This window comes from Oncorhynchus mykiss, chromosome 12 (genome assembly GCF_013265735.2).
Source record: "Oncorhynchus mykiss isolate Arlee chromosome 12, USDA_OmykA_1.1, whole genome shotgun sequence".
Classification (NCBI taxonomy): Eukaryota; Metazoa; Chordata; class Actinopteri; order Salmoniformes; family Salmonidae; genus Oncorhynchus; species Oncorhynchus mykiss.
In genome coordinates, this window is record NC_048576.1 from 26955553 (window position 1) to 26974454 (window position 18902).

At 41.4% G+C, this 18902-nt stretch overlaps 3 protein-coding genes and 1 long non-coding RNA gene across 6 annotated transcripts; 2 read left to right on the forward strand and 2 right to left on the reverse strand.

The window, feature by feature from the left end:
- The first annotated feature begins 978 nt into the window (after positions 1 to 978).
- las1l (LAS1 like ribosome biogenesis factor) lies at positions 979 to 6501 on the forward strand. 3 transcript variants are annotated; one of them, XM_021623224.2, is made up of 14 exons: positions 979 to 1124; positions 1241 to 1395; positions 1602 to 1727; positions 3249 to 3318; positions 3488 to 3569; positions 3750 to 3917; positions 4013 to 4059; positions 4488 to 4597; positions 4727 to 4812; positions 4979 to 5185; positions 5277 to 5424; positions 5541 to 5872; positions 5979 to 6129; positions 6259 to 6501. In XM_021623224.2, the coding sequence occupies exons 2-14, from the start codon at positions 1250 to 1252 to the stop codon at positions 6347 to 6349; spliced, it is 1764 nt and encodes a 587-aa protein (XP_021478899.2). In that variant the 5' UTR covers positions 979 to 1124; positions 1241 to 1249; the 3' UTR covers positions 6350 to 6501. The 3 variants fall into 3 exon arrangements, with proteins under 3 accessions (XP_021478899.2, XP_021478900.2, XP_021478898.2); XM_021623225.2 differs by having other exon boundaries at positions 1081 to 1395; positions 4985 to 5185; XM_021623223.2 differs by having other exon boundaries at positions 1082 to 1395.
- Positions 6502 to 8420: 1919 nt separating this feature from the next.
- On the reverse strand, positions 8421 to 15998 carry LOC110537293 (probable ribonuclease ZC3H12B). Its single transcript, XM_021623222.2, has 6 exons — positions 15576 to 15998; positions 12532 to 13328; positions 12252 to 12391; positions 11629 to 11863; positions 11437 to 11543; positions 8421 to 11339 (listed from the first exon to the last, which is right to left on the reverse strand). Exons 1-6 carry the CDS (start codon positions 15771 to 15773, stop codon positions 9904 to 9906), a joined length of 2913 nt encoding a protein of 970 aa, XP_021478897.1. The 5' UTR covers positions 15774 to 15998; the 3' UTR covers positions 8421 to 9903.
- On the forward strand, positions 13994 to 18277 carry LOC110537296. The gene is made up of 3 exons (XR_002475599.2): positions 13994 to 14788; positions 16560 to 16624; positions 17886 to 18277. It is a non-coding gene; the product is annotated as an uncharacterized LOC110537296 (long non-coding RNA).
- shisa2a (shisa family member 2a) lies at positions 16939 to 18135 on the reverse strand. Its single transcript, XM_021623226.2, has 2 exons — positions 17831 to 18135; positions 16939 to 17625 (listed from the first exon to the last, which is right to left on the reverse strand). The coding sequence occupies exons 1-2, from the start codon at positions 18114 to 18116 to the stop codon at positions 17096 to 17098; spliced, it is 816 nt and encodes a 271-aa protein (XP_021478901.2). The 5' UTR covers positions 18117 to 18135; the 3' UTR covers positions 16939 to 17095.
- Positions 18278 to 18902: the final 625 nt, after the last annotated feature.

Below are 18902 nucleotides of genomic sequence, written 5' to 3' on the forward strand. Positions count from 1 at the left end.
TATATGCCACATTTCGATACCAGTAAGCTAAAGTAGTGTAACGACCCTGGGTTTATAAGCGCGGAAATCGACCCTGCCGTACGAGCATGCTGTTGCGGCACAGTCGATAACGCGCTAGATCTCGGGCTAGAAGGTCGAAGGTTCGAGACCTGCTCCCTGCCTGTTTCATTACAGTAGCTTACAATATATTTGATTTCCTGTCCATAAATATAAGTTATAATTCACAATAAGTTTGGCCAGGGATGGGCAACTTTTATGGGAGTGGGGCCATAACAAATCTGAACTCAAGGGGCTGCAGTGACTCGAGGGTCTGCATACCCACGCACGAGCCGGCTCGGGGATTTTGGGGGCCCTAAACAAAATTTTAGCCCCCCTCTTGACATCGTTTTAGAGTTCATTTCCTGCAATTGTACACATTTTGCCATAGGGCGTAGAGAACATGTTGCAGTTTTAAATAAAATATTGCAATTATACACATATTGCCACGAGGCAGAGGGGGGATTTTGCAATTTTATAACTAATTCCATGCAATTCTAGTAATTTTGCCATAGGTTGGAGAGACATGTTTGCCGTTTTTAATATGGATCTGAGTGAGGGACAAACGAAATCAACGAGGGTCCCCTGGTCGGTAATTTGACCATGATTACTACACGTTTAGATAGGTAAATGCGTCTAGCCAGCTATCTAAAAATGTTTTGCTGACATGGCCTAATTGAGTGACTGTCAGTGACTGACATGAGAGGAAAAACTGCTGATGCACAACCAAATTTCGAAATTGCACTTTGTGTATTCTACTATTCTAACTCTCATCAGTAAGTAGAGACCCCAACTGAGTTCCAAACAAAATGTTAGTTTTTGTTTTTATTTTATCTGCGGGCCTACAAGAGGGAAGGCTTTAGCCTACATTCATGCGCAACACCTATGACAATACATTACACAATATAATTGTATGATTGAATGGCAGACTAGATGTTAACTGTTATCTTTGCTTATTATTTCGTTGTGTTTTTCTATTTATAGCGTTATAATTTGGCGGGTGCAATAGCGGAACATTTCTGCGCGGTATCGGTTTCTTGCTGTTGCATTTAACCGACCCCACTCTAGTCTGTGGATGATGTTGGCAGGTTAGCATAGGAACATCCCATTTTGATTAGCCTAGCTAGCTACATGTTTAGCATTATAACTAAACTAACTAGGTAAAAACGGTTTGTCTCTAATTGTCTTTCTGTCGTTTCTTTAGCTGGTAAATATGAAGAAAAAAACAACAGAGAAAAAGGGCCATGTAGTTGCATGGATCAACAAAGCAGAATGGGACCAGGTGCTCGAGTATCTGTACTCAAAGGATTGTGCTTTACAAAAGTATGCATTACACCGAATATCGGCGTGGAAGGGCAGGTAAGGCATACACGTATTTGATCTTCAGATAATGTTTTCCTGTTGCATAATTACTATTTTGTTAGCTAGATAATTGCAGAATAGTTGTTTAGCTTAGCTTGTAGCTAACGTTAGTTCGTGTCCAACTCATCCCACCACTGCTGTTTTCTAGTGGACAAAGCCGTTCCTAGATGAAAAATATTATCACATTTGATTTATTTTTTCAGATTTGCCCACAACACTCCCATCGCTGTAGAAAGCACAGCAGACCTGGTCAGATGTCAAATACTTGACAGATCAGGAAAACTTGACGCCGACGACCTGGTCTTGCTTTATGGAACAGCACTCATGAGGTTGGAATCGCTTTTTTAATGTTTAAATGTCCTCATACGAGTCCGATTCATTGTTACATTTTCTCACGTGGCTGCATACTGTTGCAATCAATGATGTGTGTATATACAGTGCCAGTCAACAGTTGGACACCTACTCATTCCAGCGTTTTTATTTTTACTATGTTCTACATTGTAGAATAATAGTGAAGACATCAACTATGAAATAACACACATGGAATTGTGGTAACCAAAAAAGTGTTTAAACAAATCAAAATAGATTTTAGATTCTTAAAACCTTTGCCTTGATGACAGCTTTGCACACTCTTGGCATTTTCTCAACCAGCTTCATGAGGACTGCTTTTCCAACAGTCTTGAAGGAGTTCCCACAAATGCTGAGCACTTGTTGGCTGCTTTTCCTTCACTCTGCGGTCCAACTCATCCCAAACCATCTCAATTGGGTTGAGGTCTGGTGATTGTGGAGGCCAGGTCATCTGATGCAGCACTCCATCACTCTCCTTCTTGGTCAAATAGCCCTTACGTAGCCTGGAGGTGTGTTGGGTCATTGTCCTATTGAAAAACAAATGATAGTCCCAGTAAGTGCAAACCAGATGGGATGGCATATCGCTGCAGAATTCTGTGGTTCACCTACAGTCTCACAAAGACACGGCGGTTGGAACCAAAAATCTCAAATTTGGACTTTCCGCCGGTTTAATGTCCATTGCTCGTGTTTCTTGGCCCAACCAAGTCTCTTATTCTTATTGGTGTTCTTTAGTAGTGGTTTCTTTTGCAGCAATTCGACCATGAAGGCCTGATTCACGCAGTCTCCTCTGAACCGCTGATGTTAAGATGTCTGTTACTTGAACTATGTGAATCATTTATTTGGTCTGCAATCTGAGGTGCAGTTAACTCTAATGAATATCCTCTGCAGCAGAGGTAACTCTGGGTATTCCTTTCCTGTGGCGGTCATGAGAACCATTTTCATATAGCACTTGATTGTTTTTGCGACTGCACTTGAAGAAACTTTAAAAGTTCTTAATTTTCCGGATTGACTGACCTTCATGCCTTAAAGTAATGATGGACTGTCATTTTTCTTTGCTTATTTGAGCTGTTCTTGCCATAATATGGACTTGGTCTTTTACCAAATAGGGCTATCTTCTGTATACCACCCTTACCATGTCTCAACACAACTGTTTCCCTCAAACGCATTGAGGAAAGAAATTCAAGGCACACCTGTTAATTGAAATGCATTCCAGTTGACTACCTCGTGAAGCTGGTTGAGAGAATGCCAAGCGTGTGCAAAGCTGTCAAAGGCAAAGGGTGGCTACTTTGAAGAATCTTGTTTAACACTTTTTTTGGTTACATGATTCCATATATTATTTCATAGTGTATGTCTTCACTATTATTCTACAATGTAGAAAATAGAAAAAATAAAGAAAAACCCTTGAATGAGTAGGTGTCCAAACTTTTGACTGGTACTGTATATAATTTTTTTTAAAACGTGTTTTATTGATTCCTCTATTGGCTTGATATTTTTCTCAATAGGTTTGTCAACTTAATTACAGAGCGTCAGCAGGGGAAAATTGCTCGTCCCCTCAGAAGGCTAGCCAGCAATGTGAGTAATTAAAAAAAATATATGTAATTCTTGCGTCATGATTAATAAATCTAATATTACATTTTCCTCTGCTCACTACTCATGAAATGATCATGTCATCTGGGGGACCTCACTATACAGGTGATGGAATAATAAATACATGTTTTTATTCTAATGGCTTTTTTAACAGTTGAAGATCCCTGAGTGGATTGTAAACCTCAGACATGACATTACTCACCGCAAGCTCCCTACCTTGAAATGGTGTCGCAAAGGTGAACATGAACGAACCCATTTAATTTTTCTCTTAAGAATTTCATAATCTCAGAGACCATGGGTTTTTATCCTCATCATCCTCAATAACAATATGATATCATTCCTACTTTCCATTGTGACTTTGGACTTTCTGCAGTGATCTTACTCTTAGTTGTGTTGATGTCTTTTCTATGTTGCAGGTTGTAAGTTTGTGCTGGAGTGGCTTCAGCAGGAGTACTGGTCCAGGCAGCTGGGCAGTGGGCTGGCTGAGAACTGGGAGTCCCAGTCAGAGGGGGAGGATGGAGAAGATGAGCTTCAGAGGCAGGAGGATGAGTTCATCACCAGACAAAAAGAAATTGAATCCTACAGTAAGTTGGAAACATTTGAACACTTTAGATGCTGCTTATTACCCAGTTACATTTTCAAAGGGTATTTAAAACAGCTTTTTTCCCTCTCTTTTCAGAGAAGGCACGAGAGTTATTGATATCTTTTGAAAAAGAGCAGTTTCAGGTATTTACACCCCCCCCGCATTACCCTTTGCCTGTTACATTTTTGTATTGATTTGTGAAATCCCTTAACAGCAGGATTGTTAGGTTTATTTGCACTGTATGCCATGTACGTCAAATGTATGTGAACCATGCATAATCAACATCAAGGACGATATGGTTGTGGGAAGTCCTCAAAACATTTAATCACAATTCATAACCACGTAATAATTTTCCTATGATTGTGAGACTTGCTCACTCAACTCAACCCACTATATTAGAGGGTGAAGACGTCTGTTCTCTAGTCTGCACAGCATTTCCTCTTCCATCTATAAATGAGGGCCTCTCAAGATAGGCATTTTGTTTTTGACATCACTCTTGAGTGATTGGGTTTTCTCTACTGCCAGAAATGTTTATAGTGGTTGGTGGTCATTACTCTTTTCTTTTGTTTAGACGTTTGAAGGATTTCTAGAGGAGGACAAACAGGCGAGCTTGTGGCCAGAACCCTCTGCAGACATGAGCTGGATCCTTGCCCAGATCAAGCACTTTGCACTAGAGTCTAGGTCAGTTAACACATTTATTGGTATTGCAGTGATTGTCAAATCCACAAACTGCATCAGATTGTGTTCTACAAGAATAACGTAATTTAAAAAGCAAAGCTCCGGGCCCTCATTGTTCTTTTTCCCATATAGTGAAATACTAATAGATGCATTGATTGAGGATGGATTCATGGTTCCAACCATTGAACAACTGGTGTCACTTAGTGTCGACAACTCAGGTAAGACTGGGATTAGGTAGATTTTCTACCAATACATTTCTTAAAATAAATCTGTGTGTAAATCCCATGTTGATTTTATTTACAGATGTTGTAAGACTGGGAACATGTTAAATGCTGTAAGCCATACACACTTACCTGAGTGACTAGAATGCCTTTGTTTTTGAAGATGCAGACCCCACTGCTCCCCACCTTTCTCGAGTTGTCCTGCGTTTCTGGCTGCCCCTCCTGAAGGATCTCAACTCTCAGCTCTTCATTCATCTCCTCCTGGAGAAACTGTTTGTGGAGCTGCAGCAGCTCTCTGAAGACAACCAGAAACACAGATCCTTCTACATCGCTGGGTGGATTTCTGAGGTCATCCTCTGCAACTCCAACAGTACGATCATTTTCTACCCCAAAAACAAAATAACTATGTAAATACAAAAATGTGCTGGATTTACTGATGTGGATTCATTTTGTTTCTACAGAGAATGAATACCATTATGAATCGAAAATCCAGAGGAAAGGCAGACTGAAGGACAAGATCTTTATGAAACGCATCCAGCTGAGGTGGCAGCAACTCCTTGCAGCATGTCTGAATGCTCCCTGCGTGGCCACGCCTCACCTGCTCCAGCAGTAAGTGACTTCATAATGTACATGCATCACTTACTGTGTTCTCTACTGTATTGTACCAGCTTATGAAATATCATTTGTCATTATGTTTGAAAAGGACTTACTGTTTGAACTTTTAGGATCCTGGAGGACATGGAACATCCGATGCCCTTGGACACACGACAGAAGCTACTCAGACTGAGCAGTATCTACACTCAGGGGGCAGACTTGGGGTGTGATCCTCCCATGGAGCATTCAGGCCAGCCTAGCGGTATCTACACCCTGGAGAGCCTGCATGAGAGGCTGCGGGTGCAGTCCAGACGCCAGGTCTACATGATGCACCCAGGAATCGTGTCTGACTCACGCAAGGCCCTGCCAGAGAGGACCGAGGACTTCCAAGAGCACCTGAGCCCAGATGTCCTGGCCGAGAGGGCCGCGGAACTCAGGGGTTCTCCCTGGCAAGTTTGCACAGGTCAGTTCAGTTGTCATGCCAATTTGCAGAACATTAATCTGATTCCACAATATTTCATTAGAATATTACATTTGATCTAAATAGGTTTGTTTTCTCACCTGTCTAGACAAAGTCCAGTGGAAGAACTATCCTCTTGGGAAAGTTCCAGGCCAGTCAGAGGACCCTTCCTGCCTAATGGTAGATAACTTCTCTACCATTATGGTGTTTGACCAGCAGGTGGAAATGGAGAATGCCACTCAGCACAATACACATGCAGGGTAAGAAACAAAATGTTATACTATATATCTGTAGGCATCCATAGAAATAAAAGTATGAGTAAGTAAGATCAACCATCACTAAGCAATTGTACTTAATCTGATCAGTAATGTTTCTCTTAATCTCTCCAGTGTCTCAATGCCACACAGAGTCACCACGGATGGGCTTCTCTGGACACACAATGACATCAGCAAATTGAAAGCTGGCCTGCAACTGTTTTAAACAAATATGCCAATACTGTAAAATAAAGGCCTTCACTGTCATTGATCTTCATATGCAAACGCATTGCATTGTTTCTACCCTGACATGCCAAAAGCATTTATTTTATTCCAGCAAAGGCACGTGGCAAATAAAAGTACTTAGAGTACCCAAGACATTGTATTACGTGCTTTTGATTTTAAATATTACATTTCATCTTACTTGCAAATTTAAGGTTCCTGAATCCCTGTTATGCCACTAATGTCAATTACAATTGGCTAATTATTTTGAATTTAGTCAGTCAGAACAGTGTTCTGGAAATCAGTGTGTGGCACAAATAAATCAAATCAAAGTTTGTCACATGCACAGGACACAGTACCATTTAATTGCTTACTTACAAGTTCTTATAACAAAGGTGACTAGTTTCAGCAGCCATCTGAACCCCTCTGCTGGCCCTTGGATGGGGAACTGCTATAGAATATCAAAATTCCGTTGGACATCAAAGAGAACACTTGACACGGCCAACAAAAGAACACTGTATAAACATAGTCTTGCTTTATTTGAGGAAACAAACACTTCGTCATTGAGACTTACATTTTGTTTGAGCCAACAGACCCAAAGAGTTCGTTTTGTCTTTTGGTAATTGTTTTGTCACTTAAAACAATTTTAAAAGCAATGCATTTAATTCAACATGGAATAGAACAAACTACTGCAGCTCATAACACATGGCCTAGTTGTCAACTCACTCTAACCCTTTTACATTGCAAAACCACAATACAAGACGGTTCAATGTAACTTTAGGACATGAGAGCTGCACTAATTCACAAATCTGACTTGGTAAGCGCATTTATCATTCATAATAGCACACATCAATATTGTTTTTGTTGTAAATCTCATAGTACCTGAGAATTTATATTGTGGGTGTATGAGAATTTACCATTTCAGGTAAGCTGATATATTTAGAACACAATTCAAGGTTAATCTACACATTGGAAATTTCTGTAGTTTTTCAAACATCTACCTGCTGTGTTCAATTCCAACAAAATCAACTGCAAGTTGCTCAGACCAATATCAGACTGAAATCAGTCAGTCATCACAAACAAGCCTATCTTGTAAATTCAATGTAATTACAAAGGCTCACAGCAAAAATACAATTTCTCATTTGAAACAATATAATTTAAACCAATATACTCTCACATGCTTTAAAATACTTAAGGCTAGATCAAGTGCCATTGGTGAGAGTCACAGATTTCTAAAGTAAACCACAAATCAATAGTTATAATCTTGTCACCAAAAAAGGGGGTTATCCATCAAATATTTTTCCACAGGTTTTACCCATGTCCAATCAGAGGTAATTGACGCGGTCTCAATACTAAATCATATTGACACCGTCACTCAACTTTACTGTGGCAGTAGCCTAAGAGTTGAATATAGTATTATGTGGGTCAAATTATTTTTTTTTAAAGTATTTATTTAATAAATAACCCCCTAAGTGTCGTAACCCAAGCATATATGACTGACATTGCAACCTATTCAGTTTTCTGTGCAGCAATTAAAAGTTAACCAGTTTTGGCATGTTTTTCAATATGTCAGTACATTTAAATATAGATGGTATCAACACAGGAATAGAGCAAATATGGATAAAAAGTTAGAGGTCACATTTTTTACCAAGCTGCTTGGGTTACAACACAGCAAAAAAACATTGATGCAACAAGTTAAATAGCGCATTGAAACTGTACAATGAGTGGTCATTTCAGTATTAATACATACACAGAGAAAGGACACAATGCTTACAGCTGCACACAGGGTATCTATGCACTTCCATGTAGCGCGTAAGTGTCCCTGTAAATAAACTACTGTGCCCAGTAAGAAAAAGTACATACCAATGGGCTACTCCCAGTGACACACAGTGTCACAAACATTATGGCATTGTATTTTTTTTTCTTAAATAAAACTTAATGATACTGTACATTTCATAAATATATTTTACAATCAAGAAATAGATACAATTTGTATCAACAAACAAAGGTCATTTCTAGACATTTTAGGCTTTGTTGTTTGCGGCACTTCAAAACGCGCGGGGGGGGGGGGGGGGGGGGGGGGGGGGGGGCTCTCTTCTACTCTCATCAAAAATATGAAACATGCACGTCATGCCAAAATAAACTAAATATGAACGTGCATTAGATATGGCCCAAGACCTTGATTTCAGATCATATTTTACTCACTGAGAAAAGAAATTCCATAAGTCTTTAGAAATGATATTATAACCAACATATTTCACATCATAATGAAACCTTTCAAACGTGATGGAAAGTAGTGAGGGGAAAAGGTAGGCACGCAAACTGTAAGCCAAATGCCAGAAACAACCCTGACGGCAGCCTCGCATTCTGAGTGTTTCACAGTAAGAAACATTTAGGCAGTGTGTCACACCTTCTCATGAAGAGACAACAGGCCCAACATGGCCTGCTCTTAGTTCATGAAAAAACAAAAGTCAACAAAGCCCCAAAATTATTTTGGGCAAATAACATTCAGAAATGTTTTTTTTTTGTTTTCTTTACATGTGTTCATTTATATGGGTTGTCTCTCAGCATTAATAAGGAAATTGATGCTTTTCTTTAAAGCATTTTGCCAAAGAGACTTCACCAGTTCCTTAGTAATTACAAATAAGTCATGTTAGACACAATGGAAGTGCCATTCTGTGCCATTAAGTCACATGCCAGGTCCCAATGATATATACACATGCTCAAAATGATTCCAATAATGTTCATGTAACACAGTTACATTAATGTAACTAATCAACACAGCAAGCCATACAATATACCATAGAAAAGGCTTACAACACTGGTGTGATGTTACACTACTATCCAATCAATTGTCTGCATCAAAACTATAATTGCTTTATAATGACAAGGTCAATTATCTATCTTTTTGGCATTATTTCAGCAGCTTTGAAATGGCTTTCATGTGTCATACTAGCACAGGTGTTTTAAGTCTGATCTTTCCCAGTTCTAGTTTGGCTTGCTTATATACGTGCACTCACAAGTTCTACCAAAATAGTAGCTTTGTAAAGTGAGATTGAGAAAATATATATATCATTCTAAATACTTACAGTGCTTAACATTTAAAAAGCAAAAGAGACTGACCTCAACAACATAAGGATATTCATTGAAATCCATTAAACAATGACTGGAGAAGTGAGGTCATTCAGATATAAGGCCATTAAAATGTCAAAGTTCATGCTCTGAGGTATGGTTGCACTCACTTCCCTCTGTCTTTTACCACAAATCATTGCACAATAAACAACAAAGTCACATAGTATTTACATCAGTGTCAGATATGCACAATATTATCTAGGTATAGTGAACTAATTCCTCACTGTATCAAATGATAGAGGACTACGTTTCAATTCAAATACATAATCTTACCATCAGTCAAAGTTTCCCTTACATTTGATTATAATGATTTTGGGTTTCTGAATTTCATGAGGAGAAATTGTTTTGATGACAATCAAATAACTTCAAATATAGAATACTAATACTATTCAGACAATTGTAGCTTCAAAAATAAAATAAACACACTTAATGGCAAGACCTCAGCTTCGTGACAATGACAGCAGCGAGTTGTTGTGGGTCCGTTAGATGAGGGTTTTTCTCCATGACAGAGTGCACCACGAAAGCGGGGAAGATGTTGCAGAGGTTGCGGTATGTTTGGTACTGGTGCTCTGGGATGACATGGCGCTCGGCTTGAGGCGGGTTCTCCCACGGAGACCTCCAGATCTGCTCCATCTTGTCAGGCATACTGCGGACCATCACCCGCTCACAACACGGCTGCATCAGGCTGTTACTCAGGGGGTACGAGTGGTATCCATAGGATTCACTGCCGCAGGGCAGCGGGTCCCAGCTGGCATGCTGCTCGCGGCACAGTGGGGGTCTCCGCTGCCTCATGGGGTTACTCTCGTACAGCCTGGAGTCTGAGATGCTGTCCATGCGTGTCATGCCCAGGGAGCGTCCCGGTTGTGAGGACTGTGACGGGAGGACATTCTGAGGTAAGGGGTAGTCCCCTGGGCAGCTGGACCTGGCCCCAACAGCAGGGTGCTGGACATGCGGTGCCAGGTGGGATATGGACTGCTTCCTGCTTGGACCCTGCTTAGGCTGCTCAGGGCCATAGCTCTGCACTCGGGTCAGGGCCTCGTGGTGGAACCCCCCATGGGAGAAGGCCTGGAGTCTGCTCTGTGCAGGAGACTGCTGCCCCTTTATGCTCTCATCCAGGCTACTGTCCACTGAGCTCATGTATAATTCCCCATAAGAGGAGAAGGAGTCACTGTTAGAGTGGCTGAGGCAGGGCTCAGGGCAATGCTGGCTGGGATTTCGCTGATAAATCCCATGCTCATGCTCCATGCTACAGAAGCTGTCCACGTTGTGCATGCTGCTCATGCTCATGTTAGAAAAATCACTAAGCATAGAGTAGTATCCGTGGTCTGTGCTCACAGAATCATACTTAGGAAACTGTTCACTGTAAGTGACAGAAGCACCATGGCTGTTGGTGACTAGGATGGGTGGGTGTGGGTACTGTACACTAGACATGTGCTCCAGGGAGCTGTGGGTGAACTGGAGGGAGCCGGGTACTGGGCTGCTGGCTGATCGAGTGTTCAAGGCACCAGCCCCGTGGCTCTTAGCAGGCTGCATGGTGGGCACACTGAGGGCAGACACGAGGGAAGGCACAGAATTTGCCTCAGGCTTACGGACAGCAGACAGTCTCTCCTCTGGCTCGCAGGCCACTGAGCGGATGCTGGGATCAGACTGGCGCTTGGGGGCCACACGTTTAGCCTCAGAGCCACTGTCCCCCTTAGCTGTGGTGGGTCCAGTGCCACACTTGGCCAGGGCCCCCTCGCTCATTGTCTTTACAGCAGACAACTTGGCAAACGCTCTCAGTTCATCAGCCACTGACCGCTGAGGCTGGTTTGCACGCTCTGGGTGATAGTACTTGCACTTATGTCCATAAGTGCATTTTTTCCCTGTTTAAGGTGATATAAAAGAGAGCACAAGTTAAACAATATTGACATCAGCAGTACAACCACAAAAATAAAATCATAATTTGTTGAGACAACCTACCATATGGACAGGGTTGCTTTTTGTGCTCTGGAACAACAGGACGCTTGCGGAGGAAATTCTCTAAACTTGGACCATGTCTTCCTAAAGGATCATCAGGTGGCATGAATCTGAAACATAAAAGGAGAATATGCTTAGTCATTCTGTAGTTAAGTATACTCCCTACCCAAGTCGCTGAGGGCTCCGATGACTTACTTATCATTGACAAATGAGTACATCAGCAGTCGCTCCTCTATGAACTTCTTCCACTCTGGCTTCTCATTCTGTAAGTCCCTGTAGTTGTCATTTGACACAATAATGCCATCAGAGTCACAGGCCAGCTTCACTATGAAGCGATCATCATAGCACACCACTCTCCTTCCTTGGACTCTTCTAGATGGGGTGAACACTAGGATCTTTTCTTTCTCTAGCTTCCGCAAAATGTCTTGGTCTGTGAAAAGAAAAGCATTAAATCAGTGAAGAACAGCAGTGTACAAATTGTTACATAGAACTATGTAGGCCTATGTACCTGTGGTTTCACATTGACATTTTCATATGCATTGCATTTGAAAACAAACTCAAATTAATTGCGGCTAAACATTTATCCAAATTCATGTTATTGTTCATTCAAAATTATATACTTAAAATGTTAGTTATTTTTTTAACTGTGGGTCGTGCTTTTTTGCATGGGGAAAATGGAGCTCAATGTCAAAACATGTTGATTAAAAAAGCACACACACACACACACACACACAGATGCCCCCCATCTCTCTCCCAACACAGACAATTTTTAGAAAACATCTTGTCTAATGTGGCTAATTGAAGTAGAGCTTTAGTACCTGTAATGGGGGCGTCAGGTCTCGACTGCTCTTTCCTCCAGGCAGGAACAAACACTGTGATGTCTTTGTGTCCTTTCTCCACAAACCAATCAACAGCCAATTGGATGCCAAGGCAAGAGAACACCTCTTTGTTTCCATGACTACAAAACAACACAACCAAATCTAGTAAAAGGTCTGCTTGTAAACCTAATTAAATTACAGCCATAAAAAAACAGATGGTTCAGAACATTCTGCATGAGACGAGATTTGTTTTGATTGTGTGCGTCTAATAGAGACTTACCTCATCGCCACATTCGATCCATCAATGACGATAGGCCTGAGATTATCATAAGGATCCACAGAATCATCTTCAAGTGACACCTCCGGACTGACAGCCTCTTTGACACAGGGGCCTCCACGGGAGACGAACGTGCCGGTGTTACTGCTGGCTTGAACCTCCGGTTCTCCTTTATTACCAAGCCTTACAAGCTCAGCCAGAATGTCATTGATAAGGGCAGCAGCCCCTAACTTGTTCAGCACGGTCTCCACCTGTTCACCTGAGTATCCCAGCTTCAAGGCAAACTCCATCTTGGTTTGGTACTCCTTGTCACTGGCATGTTTAAGCACTGCAGTGGCCTTGGTGTCTTCAATGCGGAGCTCTGGTAGAGTGCAGCTCTGGGAGAAGCTGGGCCGGTCCAGGCATGGAGAGCGACAGAGCTGCCGGTGAGGCTTGGTGGCACTGAAGGGCTCTTTCCTCTTACAGCCGCCGCTGTTCAGCTGCAGCTGATTCTGCTCCTCTGACTCGCTCTCTGAGCTGCTTCCCTCCTCAGACTCCCCACTGGGCTGCTGGGCCTCAGTCAGCTCAGGGGCCTCTTCCCTGCATGGGTGTTTCTCCATTTTGATCTTCTCCACCATCGACCATGCCGTCATCACGTTCCTCTCGCCACCGGAGATGTCCACCACATGCTCCCTCACCTCCACCACAGCCTGAGAATCATACTCGATGGCTGACTTCAGCGCAGCCAGCTGTATGTGTAAAGCCAACGTTAGACGCTCCCGCTTTCGGTGAGCTGGCGAAATTAAGGACACTATGTAATCCTGAAGGAAAACAAAGGGTAATTGTCAATAAATCACCAAACAGGCCAAATGTCATCCCTGTCTATAAGTACAAGATTCAATGCATGTCTAATTCATGTGTAAATGTTAAGTATGGCCTCAGAGGAAATCTAAGGCCCCTGAACTCCCCATGAAATGTAAAAACTGGAATGGTGCAATGCACCAGACTCTTCAATAAATTGATGTGTCAATGTTAATTGTATCCGTTCCTGTTCAAATAAAATATAAATCTTATCCATTGTCATTGACAATGTAAAGGCTGAGATGCATGAGATTACAAGAGCATTTAAACAATAAATATGCATACAGACCCAAGTGCTTTAAAACAAATGGAAACGGATTGCATGTGCTCCTGAAACCGGTACTTCCCCAGGTCTTGCAGATAGTAGATTGCTAGCTACTTCCATTAGTGCTTCAAGAGGCTCAGCCCATGAAATGGGTTGCCTAGCAACACAGCCCTGTCATCGGCTAACTGCTTTTTAGCAGTCACGACTAACAGAACACAGTCCATCTTTCTCTAGGCAGCCTGGCAAACATGGTTAACGTAGCATGCCTCAAAATATGAGATTTACAATGTAAAACACTAGTAATATAAGGCGCATAAATCAATGTAAGAAACAAACACAACAAAATCATTAATTCAGTACATTGCTACATATTTTCCCCAGTTTTATACAGATTGTATCCTAACCACCACATTGTCAAGAGCCAAAGCTAAGGGAAAAACAGACATTTGATAATCACATAAAAACAGAAAATGTCCATCTCTAGTAGTCTTTCTATGGTGTTCTTCTATCAAAGGGTAAAAATAATATAATGAGCCTTATGCTTATGATGAGCCTAAAGGTTTTATTTACTTACTTACTTAGAGAGCCTAATTATTTCCCTCATATCAAAGAAAGTGAGTCAAGACTATAGAAAACATAAGATAATAGAGTAGATCTGACCTGAGAAAGTGGTGGAATGAAACTACTGTACTTGATCCTTAGAAAAAATATAGCTAGGCTATACATGATATGAACAATAACCTATTAGGAAGAGACAAGCACATTCAATAACAAAAGTGGCAGATTATTTTCAGATTTCCTCACAACATCAACACAAAGACATTTGTGTATATGTAGGAAACCTGGTAGCTACCCCACACAACAATACTGATGTGTTGGAATTTCCTGGCACTACATGGCATAACAGCAAAGAAGCCCCATCCTTTCCCCCCTCCACAGAACAGGCTGAGGCACAGCAAGGCCACAAGACTAAAGCACTGCACATGCACAGGCTTGTGCAGCCCTGTCTCATAGCAACAAGTGGAACATGTGCCTTCAGAAGCACTAGATGGTTGGTCAAGTTGAAACGTAAATGGATGCTGAGGCCCCACAGCGAAGCTGCAAAGTACATATATGCTGCAGTAATGGAGGTCTCTAAAGCACACAACACCATGAGTAAGTCAAAACGATGTCATTTAAGTAGCTATGATGAGGTTTGCAACATTAGTGCGAAATGTTCGTAGCTGGTGCTGCTTACAGAATGAACGTTAGTAACCAATGAATCCGTTCTAAGGTGAGCTAATACTGATTAGATAGATAGCAAGATCCTACGAGTTTATTTGGCATCACGTTTCAGAAACATTCGTGCAAAGTGTAGTTAGCTGGGCTAGTTAATACTACTAGCTAGCTCACAATCATATCAAATAAATAAATACCTGTGATCATATTTCCCATACATTACTGGTAACGTTAACGTCGTTGGCTAGATGAGATCGAGACCTGTAGACACTAGCTAGCTAACACATTAGCTGAAAAGCGTCCAACAGAAATTAACCACATCATTCAGGTCAATTTTGGCACTGTAAAAATGGCATCTATTCAGAGCAAAAAAAATACTCAAACAAGTTGTATTGCACTAGCTAACTACGTTTGCGAAGTAGCTAACGTTAGCTACTATTAGCTAGTTAGCTAAGAATGTAGCAGTAACGTTAGTTAACGTATACTAGCTAGCTAACGTTAGCAACATAAGACTGAAAACAAAAAGGACAGTACGTTACATGTAACTCTAGTCAGACGTTACCAACTCCACTACAATAACAGATGAGCTTAATAGGCTAACCTTCGTTGGTACTAGTTAGCTGCAAACATTAGCCTGCTAGCTAGCGAACGTTACTCTCCAGTCCAGAGATAGATAGGCTGTTAAACACAAAGCATATGTTAACGTCCCAGAAAAGTTACATACTTTTGCCTTGGTGCAGTCATCTTCCTCGCCCTCTCCGACACGAACTATGATTATATTGCTGGTGCTGACATTTGCGCTGTCGCAGTTTGACTCAGCGGACCCGTAGCTGACCCTCACCCGGAAAATACGCTCAATGTGCTGGATGGAGCGGTGAAGCAATGGGCCTGCATTTGCGGGCACTGCCAGCTCCAAAACCATTTATTATGATAAATCAACGACTCACGAATACAACGCACTCAGCTGTCTAACGAATTGCTTAGCTGTGATGTTTTGTTCAGAATGTAGTAAAGTATATGTATTTAAGTTATATAGCTGGCTAGCTATTACAGTCTATTCACGAACATTACAGCTAGCTAAATATCATTCATCATCCCCTCCCTTCATCATTTCTGACAGCCTCCCACATACTGTCTCTTAGCAACAAGTAGGACGCCCTCTGACGCCGATTCCGTGCAATGTCTGCTAAACTAAAAATAAACATTCTGGGGCTGTTCCAGGTCGTCTTTTTGCAATGCCGCTGCATAGAGGATCATATTTTAGATTATTTGCAGAAGGAATTTGCAGAAGGAATTACCACCTCATAAAGCCAGTCCACTTTAATCAACACAGACTGTTTTAACTGCAAATTCAATTTGGCTATTTATTTTCAGCAAACTTTTAAAAGTATTAGCAGACTCACATGGCCTCAAATATCATAACTCTTGTTTTGGTGGGCATTCCATCTACAGGCTGTTATCATTTGAAATGTGCATGTTGAACTGAAATGTGCATGTCTTACTAAATACCTTATTACCCATTCCTTATTATCTAGGCTACTGTATCACAATGTCCTATGTAAAACTGTTTTTAGCCTCGACACTAATGATAAGGTAGTTGAATATCTGTGCGCATCCCCTGAACCCCAAGCTGTGCCCTCCTATGTACTTATCCTTCACTTCCCCCAACTCATTTTCAAGAGATTACCACAATCCCCTCTTTACCTAGGTTTATTCAGAGATTGCAACCTCCGTCCATTGTCCTTCCCTCCCGCTGTTTTTCCCCACACACCAGTAAGTACACTCTTTTGAAAACATCTGGGATACATCACAAAAGACTTTAACTCCAAATCTTCTGGCCATCCTGAAGACAAAGCTTGTTTGCAGCCCAAAACATTGGAAGGCTATTGTTTTAGCATTCTATCATGGTACCCATACGTAAAAAGTGTCTTCGAAATAGCATATGATTAACTTTGCAATATCATGAGTAGGGCTCCTTTTGACAATATAGGCCTATGGGATGATTGTCATGCTATGTATTAGTCACTATAGTACAGTGGGATTTCAGACTGTTTGGAATCCTTATTACAGGATCAGAGTTAAGACTTAAGACAAAAAAAGTTAAAAATACATTTTATTTACACTCATAAATATACACTGAAATCAGTGGATAATAAACATTCCATAAATAACTCTTAGACAAGGCAAGTGGGCACTCAAAAAATGACTGTCATGTGGCAAAAAGTTGTCCATAGAGTAATCGCCTCATATTGTGACACCTGTGTACAACTGTTCTGTGTGCATTGGAGTCTGAGGGATGGAATGGACCAGTTGGTGTCCGTACATTGAGCGGTTATCTAAGAATGGAGCCATTAGCAAAGTGTGCTCTGGGGGCATCCCATAGTTTAGATATGGCTGATAGAATGGACCAGGGGGCTGCGGATGAGGCACATACTGGTTAGACTGTGTGCTTGAAACAGGGTATCCATTATTCAAAGGCGCAACATACATGTTTACGTTGACATCAGTGCCAGGAGGGGAGGTGGTTGGTTGTCTTGGGGGTGCCAAGGTTGATCTTCCTGTTGAGCTGGAACTAGACTGGCGAGATGGAGTCATGCTCTCTGGAGATGGCCCTCCAGATTCCATCAGGCTGGTCTGGAAGGGTGCTGATGCATTTTGACGATCCTGTGCCTTTGGCTTTAGGCACTGGCAGCAACATATGGACACAATGGTACCAAGTAGCACAAAGGACAGAAATGTGCTCACAACTATCACAAATGGCAAGTAGGCAGGTACTGGAGGGGAAAAAAGATAGAACAAAATGTAAATGCTGAACCACAAACCACGATCGATGAATTGTATACATTGAACCAAAATTACTATGCCTGCTATTTACTTCTAACAGAAATGCTTTAACCTTTCCAAGGTAGAGATAATTTAGACATTAAAGTTTAAATGTTGAATAAACCAAAAATAGAAAATGTTGACACAAAATCTTACCCGTTGGTGTCATGTTGATTGTGTTATCGTTTTCAAATTCAAAAAATTCTTCCAGGTCACAGGAGCTCTGATCCAGCCTCGCCTCCGCAGCCGTGCAACAGTAGCGGAGAGCACAGGTCCCACAGCAGTACTTTGCATCCTGGCCGTCATACTTCTCTGGACACTGGAAGCCCTTGTGCCAGATCTTGTAAGAGTCGGACCAGCCATGGCAATACTCTCCTGAGCTGGCCACAATATGTTTGTGCATCAAAGAGAAAAATAAATATAAAGCAATTAAAAAACGCATATTGTATGACAGGAAAAACCCTCACACCCAATTGGTGAAACAGTTGTTTGGAGCTTCAAAAAGTTCAAATCAAAAGCCCAATGACATGCTCACAATTGGGAAGAAAATGGTCAATGAAATAACAACAATTCAATGAATGAAAAAGTGACGTTATCCAGTCAATGGTCAAGTGGTGAAGCAAGGCAGATCTGTGACCATAATGTGAGTATGTGGCTATTTCACTTCTGTTTTATCCTCTGTCCCCCTCCCTCACACCTATTGTGTGCCTAATATGGGAGGGGCTTGATACATTACTTTGCTAATTTCATGTAGGCCTGCCCCAGGCCAAGACCTGTCTGCACTTTTGGATAAGGAGACAATACTATATGGGCTAATAGGCTACTGGATATTTTTTTTTAATGTTCATTCAGATTCAACCAGCCTTACTCAATTAGATATTGAAAATAGCAATGTGAGGTCTGGGTGTTATTTGTTACCTTGCATATTTCTTTGAAAAGTTGTTGGAAGAAAATGAAGAGGTCTGCATTCAGTGCAAACAAAAATAAAGTGAGGAGTTGAGGGAGGGAGCATGTGTTTGATACTACAATGTAGACTTTCAATCTTTAAAATGAATGGAATATACCCTCTGATTCTTGAAGAATATAACTTATAAATGCCCCATGACCTTACTTCAACTGTCATACACCATCAAAACTCCAAATATAACCTAAAATCAAAGGTTATTGGTAACGTACACAGTTTAGCAGATGTTACAGTGGGTGCAGCTAAATGTTTGTGTTACTAACT

Coding starts and splice junctions, on each gene's coding strand:
- las1l (XM_021623224.2), top strand. CDS start 1,250: ATGAAGAAAAAAACAACAGAGAAAAAGGGCCATGTAGTTGCATGGATC. Junction 1,396..1,601: donor ATATCGGCGTGGAAGGGCAG/GTAAGGCATACA, acceptor TTATTTTTTCAG/ATTTGCCCACAACACTCCCA. Junction 1,728..3,248: donor TATGGAACAGCACTCATGAG/GTTGGAATCGCT, acceptor TTTTCTCAATAG/GTTTGTCAACTTAATTACAG.
- LOC110537293 (XM_021623222.2), bottom strand. CDS start 15,773: ATGGTTTTGGAGCTGGCAGTGCCCGCAAATGCAGGCCCATTGCTTCAC. Junction 11,864..12,251: donor ACCTGACGCCCCCATTACAG/GTACTAAAGCTC, acceptor TTCTTTTCACAG/ACCAAGACATTTTGCGGAAG. Junction 11,340..11,436: donor AAAGCAACCCTGTCCATATG/GTAGGTTGTCTC, acceptor CACCTTAAACAG/GGAAAAAATGCACTTATGGA.
- shisa2a (XM_021623226.2), bottom strand. CDS start 18,116: ATGCGTTTTTTAATTGCTTTATATTTATTTTTCTCTTTGATGCACAAA. Junction 17,626..17,830: donor AATCAACATGACACCAACGG/GTAAGATTTTGT, acceptor TTTCCCCTCCAG/TACCTGCCTACTTGCCATTT.